The sequence below is a fragment of the Dicentrarchus labrax genome, unplaced genomic scaffold, assembly GCF_905237075.1.
Source record: "Dicentrarchus labrax unplaced genomic scaffold, dlabrax2021, whole genome shotgun sequence".
NCBI classification, from domain to species: domain Eukaryota; kingdom Metazoa; phylum Chordata; class Actinopteri; family Moronidae; genus Dicentrarchus; species Dicentrarchus labrax.
In genome coordinates, this window is record NW_026136710.1 from 11,397,032 (window position 1) to 11,406,214 (window position 9,183).

At 40.2% G+C, this 9,183-nt stretch overlaps 1 protein-coding gene across 1 annotated transcript; it reads left to right on the forward strand.

Moving 5' to 3' along the window:
- Positions 1–1,839: 1,839 nt before the first annotated feature.
- Positions 1,840–8,732, forward strand: LOC127370466 (uncharacterized). Its single transcript, XM_051412548.1, has 3 exons — positions 1,840–2,523; positions 6,027–6,167; positions 7,832–8,732. Exons 1-3 carry the CDS (start codon positions 2,454–2,456, stop codon positions 8,017–8,019), a joined length of 399 nt encoding a protein of 132 aa, XP_051268508.1. The 5' UTR covers positions 1,840–2,453; the 3' UTR covers positions 8,020–8,732.
- Positions 8,733–9,183: the final 451 nt, after the last annotated feature.

A 9,183-nucleotide genomic window follows, 5' to 3' on the forward strand; every position in this document is an offset into this window, starting at 1 on the left:
TTCTGGATTACTGCTCATTAACTCTGAGAACCCGCTGGGCTGTGGTTAATACACGAGACTTAATGGCCTGTTCCAGTCTCATCTCCCCTACACTTTTAGGGGAGGGTTATATGCGATGACAGATGCCCAGAATTAAAGCCCACAGAGCAGAATTAACTTTTCATGTATTTCTTCCTCACATCCTTGTTGTTTCTTTTTGGTTGTTGCTTGCACAGCCTCTGGCTCACTTCTTCTTCTGGTGTCTTAATTGCAATTTCATCAAGAATTTAAAGCCATGTAGCCTTCCCTATTCTTGTCACTGTCACTCCAAACTAGCCACCGCAAGGGACTTGAAGGGTATTTAAAGCAGCTATTGTGTGTCATAAGATAAGTCAGGAGCAGCTCGGGGAAGACTCACTTTCATCATTGTGGTACAGCCGGACCTCCTCTTCCCCTTCCGAATCCATCCTTCTCTCACTCTCCCTTTCATGGCTTTATTACTCAAAGGCTCAAGCAGCTCAGCAGAATATAAATGAATAAGGGCTGTAGGATGGGGGAAATGAGAGAAAAAGGTCCTAGACAAAAATTGCATGTGCACATCAGCATTGAGACTATCACAAGGACTGATCTTTTATGCTTCACACCACTCAGTCGGGTTGTCTTGCAATATGAAAATTTCACATAATAGATTCATTACCCGTGTCCATGACAAATGGGAATCTCAGGATGCTGAGTTGTGCATGTGGGTGTGTGTTTTTGTGAGCGTGCATGGCAAGTTTGTTACTTTTAGAATTAGTACATCACATAAGATAAGGGGTTTTTTTATCATGGAAAGAGTTCACGTTAAAGAAAATGTTTTACATTTTGGGAAATATGATTATTTATCACTTTCTGGCAGAGAGTTAGATGAGGAGATTGATACCACTGTCATGTTGTGAATAGTACCCATCTTCTAATTTTTCTCTCAGTAAGAGTGCAAATAAGTGTATTTTCCCAAACGTCAAACTATTCTTATAAAGGTTACAGTTTACACACACAGACACGCACATACACAGGAATATTGATTAAAGCTTAAGCTTTAAACAGCATCTTTTCCTCCCTCACCTCGTCATGCACACACACACAATTGTCGACATGACCCTTTCTACCTACCATATGCTTTACACAGATAGTTCACACTGCTGGCGTTTCTCTTTTCTTGCCCTGTTTTCCTCTCACACACACTCACACACAAACAATGAGTCATGAATAAAAGCACAGCCAGGAGAAACAACTCACACGCAGCTGCACACACTTACAAATAGAAAGAGGCATATATATGTGAGTGCAGAAACAAAAAGATGGACTGTAAGTCATGATTAGGCATTGTTTGTTTTGTAAATGAGCCTGTGGGGAAAAAAAGCTTATCTGCATTCCACTGTAATCAAAACATATGTGGAAAAATCTGCACACGCCACTGTAAATATGTCTTAATATGAATGACAGCGATCATTGGCAGCCATCTATCAGGCTGGACCATATGTTGCTTTGGGTGGGGAGGGAATGAGGGCTTACCGCAAAGCCTGCCTTATCCTCGGGCATTACAGTCTCTAAGAAAGGATTTACTCTTTAATTCTTGATTAGATAGAATTTTCTCCCTAGTGTGCAAGCACAGTGATACACTGAGCAGAGATAACCTGCCCCATTGGGAAAGTGTGTGTGTTTGTGTGTGTGTGTGTGTGTGTGTGTGTGTGTGTGTGTGTGTGTGTGTGTGTGTGATTTGTATGTTCATTGTCCATTGGCAAGGCTCCCTCTCTGAAACACACACACGCGCACACACTCCCGTACACAACAACCTGGCCCCCCTGATGTGCCATCCCATTTAGTGCCTGGGCTTTTAACACATTGTGATAGGGCTATTATTAGAAGAGATGAATTATCAATCAGGAATTAATCCTGATTGATGTGTTTGCCCCAACTGGAAAAGGACCACACTCACTGCTACACTGTTTGTTGTCACCTCTGCGATAAGAGAAGGTGGTTCTTTCGTATTTTTTTTTCTTCAGGAGGTGACATGAGAGAGAAGAGGATTATTTTTTTTCATTTCTGTGATCAAACCACTAGTTCCACCAGCTTCACCTACTCAGGACGTGAGGAGACCACTGAGGAAGACATTCATTTATTTAGTTCCTTCACTCATTTATCTTCCTCCCCCTCATCTCTTTGCCTGACTGGCTGCTGAGCTGACTGACTGCCTGGATGGTTGGCTCCCTCTCTCACTGGACTCTCTCTGGCGCTTCACTCACACACTGCGTGAGCTTCGCTGAGGCTGGGGTGGGAGAAAGACAGTCGGGCTGCACAGGCTTTGGGAAGTGGGAGCTCTGCTAGATTTCTCTCTGTGTCTGTTTAAGTGGACTATTAGATGAGAGAAGGGGAAATATCTGGCTCTCTCTCCTCCAGCACTGACCACTGACCATTACTACTGTGCTGCATCCATGACTTTACATACCTGGCTTGTGTATGGGCTTGGATTTATCTTGGTTTGGGCACTCTTCTTGACACAGGGTGAGTAAGATTAATTTTGGTATTGAAATGTATGAGGAATTTTGTTGCTTAGAGATATGGACAGGGTGTGTATGTGGGTCTGTGTGAGTGTGTGTGTGAGTGTGTGTGTGTGTGTGTGTGTGTGTGTGTGTGTGTGTGTGTGTGTGTGACACATGCATGTTTAGATTTGTATGTGACAGACAAGAAAAAGTGCGCTGAGCACTAATGATATCACAGATACAAAAATCTTCACTCACAACAGCCTTTTTTAGTGATCAATAACATAATGACCAGTCAAATAAATTACATATACTGCAGAATATAAACACAGTAAATGTGATGTAAAAATTTATATTAAAAAAAAAAACAGTAGAATTATAGAAAATAGGCTGATGAATGTTGTGGACTAACTGATTGGATCACATTAATATAATGAACGACCATGTTAAAAGATGATCCCCGTAAGGATGCCTTTGTTCTGCATGTAATTGACCTGGGAGTTCATACAATGGGTAATATCCATAGATGGCAAACTAAATTTCCCTGTAGAGCAATAACAATTGACTTGACTCGACTTGGCTGTAACCTCTGTTTCACTAGGGACAAAAGAAGAAGAAACTGGGGTGATATTGTGTGCTGAGAGGTTGCTTTGCTTGATTCGTATCTCTGTGTTTGGGTCTGAGTCAGATCACCTCTGATCCCTACTCCAGACCAGAGGGTGAAGTGAGCTCCTGGACCGGTTAATGATGCAGCGTTTATAAATAGGGCAACATCCATGAAAGGCATGTATATGAGGCAACAAAAAGCTGGTCATGGTAAATTTACAGTGCCTGTTCAGAATTCAACAGAAATTCAAAGAAGGTGAAGCTGATAGTATTAAGAGGTTTTAATGTACCATAACCATAAAACAAACATCACCAGAGGACACTGAGCTTAATACCATAATAGCACACCTCTTAATACCTATTATGTATGACATCATTCTTGATTAAAGCAATAATCCTGAATTCATAAGTGGTTTCTAATATTTTTATGGTGCCTTAAAAGCTATTTTGAGCGTAATTTAATTTTCCTACCGAAAAAGCAAATCATAACAACATATAATGAGACTGAAAGCAGTAATTAAATTAAATCCAAATGTTTTTATGATAATTCTTAAAATAATTGCCTTAGTGTTGAAATGCAAATTAGTTTTACAGGCAAATTTGCATGTTAAACATGCTCGAAACCAATAATTGATGAAATAAGATTTAGGTCATGATATATTTTGATGTATACTGAGTGAATCAACATCTGCAATGCATACTGGGAGGGTTATAATGAATTGCATTGTTCCATGAAAGCTGAATGTCTTTACAATATGTCCTCATTATGTTGACAAATGATCATAACGAGCAGCTTTTCAATGTTTCATGAACGCGGTATGCACTAACAACATCACATCACAGTGAATTGATGAATCAGGTTGTTAGTCAGATGTAAATGACCATTCCACTGCATTTCCACAACCATTACCAGGCTCTAATGAAATGCTCCAATATTTATGAGAGCTTTGACTGGTGTATCACCAGCAGGGGAGTATGACACATTCCCTAAAGGCTGGCATGGGTTCACTGTCCCTGTTAGGCTTTACATTGATTTCAGCAGATTTCTAAAGTGATTTTTGTAAGAGCATTTGCCCGGGATTAGTTTGCTCCTGAAAGCTCCATCAGAGCTTTGGGTGGGCTATTTAACAGAGCAGAGGCAGCGAGAGGCTCGCGTCCGCTCACTGCCCTCGCTCTCCACAGGTTTGCACCAGATAAAGAGGGAGGATTGGTTTCAGCCAAAGCTGATCTTCCATCTTGTGTGTGCGGGATTTTGGAGGTCAGGCACAGGTGTGTGAGTAGTCTGAATTCACGGACAATCCCTTTAAGCTCTGGTGGATTTGTTCTGTTTAGGCTTAGCCTTACTTTCTTGAGAGGGTTAGACATTTGGGAAGTGAGACAGTGGCTCAGGAGAAGAGGGAACTAAAGATGAAAGAAGTCTTCTGAGCATTTCATTTCTGAAAATATGTGATCTAAAATCCCATTGTATCATGATCAAATGTGTGCCAGCTCCTTTTTTTAGCAGAATATGAACTAAACATATCATGGCAAATGTTCATGTTACTGTAACTGACTCCATGATTCTGAGGCTTCAGTTGAGAAGGAAAAGTAAACAGCATATTGTATCTGCATGTTGATTCAGTTCCTCTAAAGTCCTTCTCTGTGCTGTAGCTTCCACCACTTACAGGGTGTTGAGTGGTAGAGACAAGGCTTTGAGATCACAAGCTGGAGCTGGCAGGCAGACAGCTTGGGATGGGGTGTACTACTGGGGGTGAGTCACCCTTAAGCACAAGCTGTAGAAGAGAGAAGAGAAGAGAAGAGAAGCAAAGAGGAGCGAAGAGAAGAGAAGAGAAGAGAGGAGAAGAGAAGAGAAGAGAAGAGAAGAGAAGAGAAGAGAAGAGAAGAGAAGAGAAGAGAAGTACCATCAAGATAAGAACAAATATCAGACTCTAAAGCAATGTTCCTTGTTGGAACCGTGAAATCTTTCGGGGGAATCATGTTGCCTTTGATATTCAAGATACTGCCTTCAGTTGAACGAAAGGATTGATTTAAAATTAGCTAATTTGCACTGTTTTTGGGCTGCATAGCTTCAGGAAGGAGAACTATGATACTGCAATTCTACTTCCCCAGTTGTATAAAGATAATTTGAATCAGAAGGCAGATGCCACAGGATTCATGGATACATCTAAGAGCAGCTTGGGATTTGGAAAACGTTAGCTCTGAAGTAACAATATCACCATTACCAACATTGCTACAATGGTGGGTCTTATTATGTTGGATGTCTACCAGCAGCAAGTGTTTTAAAAGGGAATAGAGTCAGACAGTTAAGACTTTCGTATGTGAGATCCCAAAGGCCAAATCATGTGATGCACCAGCCAAATAAATGAATGAATTAAATGTGGCATTGGGAACAAATTAAGGGGAGTAGTCTTGCCAAATGATTGACATATTAGTAGTATACAGTGTAATGGGGTGTTGCAGGAGATAAGGTTGTAAACCAAGACAAGCTGTATCAGCAAAGAGGGGTGATGAACGTATACAGAAAGTAGGCCCAGTCCCCCATTGTAGGTGTCAATCTCTTACTGGATGTACAATCAATCTGTGATTTACAAGTTTAAAGTTAATCTCTATCATTTTCCAATCTTTTCCCTTATTATGTGAAAATGAAATCTTTATATTGATGATCATAATGGCCATGGGTATTTGTCCTGCCTGTAGTACATATAGTGTGTTGATAAGGCTCACACTTGGTGTTGTTCCCGTCATTTTAAGCACACACATTTCTTGGAATAATTGTGATTCTACTCTCTGTGCATACCATTCCTTCCATAGCCCAAAAGCAGCAGGGAAATTGCTTATGTACCGTAGTGAACTTTACACGAGGAAGCTAGCATATCCCCCTAACAAGTTGTCATGTACTGTTCTGTGTGTCCCCTGCAGTCAAGGGTCTGCAGTGCTATGGCTGCAACATCATACAGGGCCAGAGATATGTGGACGTGGGCTGCTCCAACCCAGAGGTCATCACCTGCACCCACTCACACAAAGGCTTCAAACACCGTTTCTGTATCAAGACAGAGAGCAGTGAGTAAACCTACATGAAAATATTATTATGACTAATAAACTGAAATCATATTCACAATTTCTTATCTTCTCTTCATCCTCTAACTTAGTGAGTTAATGCATCTGTGTATGATACTTATTTGAAGAATATTTATGCTGAGGTAGAAGATTAAAATTAAATCATGATGAATTCACTCTGGCGTGCCACTGGACATTAGCATAATTGTTTTTAATCATACTTGTTCTTTGTCCGCTGATGTGAATATTGTATTGCTCCTTGCAGTGAGGATAGTTACATAACCCTACTTTGGTGTGCTTTGCTGAGTAAATTATAAGTCATTCATTGTTTGATGTTAAGTCAAATGGAGGATGTGGACAGCCGCGACAGGATAGTGATGGTCAGATGAGTGGTTCTGCTGATATCCATGGAAGCGTGGATGATCCAGCTGTTCCTTTGCTTGATGTCTAACTCAGCTCACTCATTAAAAGGGCTGATGAGGCACATTTTCCATTGGCTCAAAGAAAGAGAAAGCTCTGACATGGACTGACAACAGCCCATCCAATGCAGTATGACAAGCACTTTGTCAAAATCTTGAAGCAGTGTCTTGGTAGTAATCTGTGGCTAGTCAGCCTGTTAATCTTCATGTGACCCCGCCAAACCCAAATCTAACAGATGCTAGTGAAGTTCCATAAGAGTCTTAGAGTTCTGGTCCCCTTTGTCCTCACTCAGATGCAAGACATCTGTCCTTAGCCAATAGCCAGTCCAATGTCATTCTGTCCTAAATTAAATTAACTCTCACTTCTCCGCTGTCTCCAACCTATAACTGAAGTGAAGATTCTTGACTGGCAAAAAACATCTAAGCTTGACTAAGAATCATCTTTATTTAAATGAAGAAGCCGGGCTGATCTGAGCTGACCCGATCACTCTTCATTTTCAGCTTGGATTTTAAAACAACAACCTGAGCTTCCTATGTCAGGTTGCCATGTGTCTTTCAGGAGATCCTAAACGACAGAGATGTTGTCAGGTGCTAATCAAGTGCAAGAAGGTGATCGATAAAATTTCATTATAGAAATGAATTTGAATGAAAAGGGTGGAAAAGATGAGGTAAGGCTAGAACTCCCCATTTAGAATAGCTTTTATGCCAAGTATTGCTGTTCTCAGATCAGATTCTTACTATGCATTTTAGTTTCATTAGTTCTAAGATGTAAGAACTCAATCTAAAGATCACATGAACTGTATTACATTATTGTAGGTCAGTTATTAGTCCAGCTCTTTTCTTCAAGACTATATATGTGACACTCAGAAGCAGAACCTTAGATTAAGGTTTGACATGAACCACTGGAATGCTACAATGTCTTTGTATATTATTTGGGATTTTATCCTGATAAATAAAGATAATAGAGATTTTAATCTGGGCTTTACAATATTATCTGAATGTTTCGGCATTGCTTCTCCAAGTTTTTATGTACTGCATTTAAGAGAACAAAATGTACTATTTGTCAGAGGCTTGGTTTCTCAGCTGTGAGTACATATTCTGTGGAGTGTACCTTTAAGATCTCTAAACGTCTTCCTCATTACACACTTGCAGTATTTGGTGCTTACTTATGCTTTTTTTTCTTGCTGACCCAAACACCAGCTCGTCACTCTTCTCTGACTGACTGTCTCCCCCCTTCTGTCCCTCCAGCGGCCCTGGGTATTGTCCTGACCAGCGGTTGTGCCACATCCAGACACTGCCAGCAGCAAGAACTGCCAGGTGTGCGCATCCACTGCTGTGACTCAGACCTATGTAACAGCGCCCCCTCCTGGCACCCAAGCACACTCCACTACATCGGTGCACTGTTCAGCTTCTTGCTGCTGAGGATGTGGTTGTGATATGGAGTCAATCAGGAGAGGAACGCAACATCAGTGGACTATTACGGGAGAAACACTTTGTATTAGTTACTCTCATTTCCTCTCATAGGGCTGAATGAGAGTTTTACTCAGTATGGTGTTACTGGCGAGCACCTTGACATTGTAGCTGTTGTCACATAGTCAGACTAATGGCAAAATAACCTTGTGAATCTGTTTGATGAAACTAAACTGATGAACTCATCAGTGATTTTATTGTGCACATCCATTTACTCAAATGTAGCTTGAAGTACAGTTTATGGGACATCATGGGACATTTGTTGCCACGAAAGAAAGATCCTTGTTAGAGTCATAATGTCAGTTCATAAAAAGCTTTCAGTGAAGACAACGTTTATCAGCAATGCGGATAAACACTGACTTCAGTTTTATAAAGGTTTACATCCACTTGTGCTGTAAGACATATGTCAATTTTCTCTGTTAAGGAGTTGGTTATCTTCCTCAACATCAAATCTTTGTGTCCAGTATGTTTTTTAAAAAGTCACAGGCTATTTACTTTGCAAAATTAAAGATATTTTTTTAGTTTCCTGTCCAGTTCTCCAGGCTAAGCTTGGAAAAGCACACTGCATGTGGTTATATGTAGGATTGTAAGAAATATTGTACAGTGAAAGCATGTAATGTTGTGAATTACTGTATTAAAATGTTTCATATTTTTCAAAATAAAAATGCTCTGAACTCTGCTATTTTTGTTATACCAAGACACACCATGATGTCACATACTACACATATTCAGAGCAATCTAAAATTAATTGACATGCGCGAATAAATTAAACCGTGTTAAATAGTTAGACCAGCTGGTTGGAAAGTTATTTTATTCACACAAATATGTTTTACACTAGACAGAATAAAACAGAAATAGAACAACCATATTGGGCTGCTATGGTCATAAAAGGTAAGCTAATATTTACCAGTACACTTACACACAATGGCATTATTATGGCCATACAGACAATTTATAGAGGGCCTTTACTAGTTTAGTATCATTAACTTACACTGTGTGTTTACCTGTCATGTACAAAACACACTGTATTTGCTGATAGTAGTCTATGAAATTTAGCGTAAAAGAGGCAAAGGAGCATAAATTCCATCGTACACAAGAACATTTAGCTAGAATGGCTGCTGTCCACCTCC

Excerpts from the sequence above, each read along its gene's own strand:
- LOC127370466 (XM_051412548.1), top strand. The coding sequence starts at position 2,454 with ATGACTTTACATACCTGGCTTGTGTATGGGCTTGGATTTATCTTGGTT. Across the intron at positions 2,524-6,026 it reads GGCACTCTTCTTGACACAGG|TCAAGGGTCTGCAGTGCTAT; the intron begins GTGAGTAAGATT and ends TGTCCCCTGCAG. Across the intron at positions 6,168-7,831 it reads CTGTATCAAGACAGAGAGCA|CGGCCCTGGGTATTGTCCTG; the intron begins GTGAGTAAACCT and ends CTGTCCCTCCAG.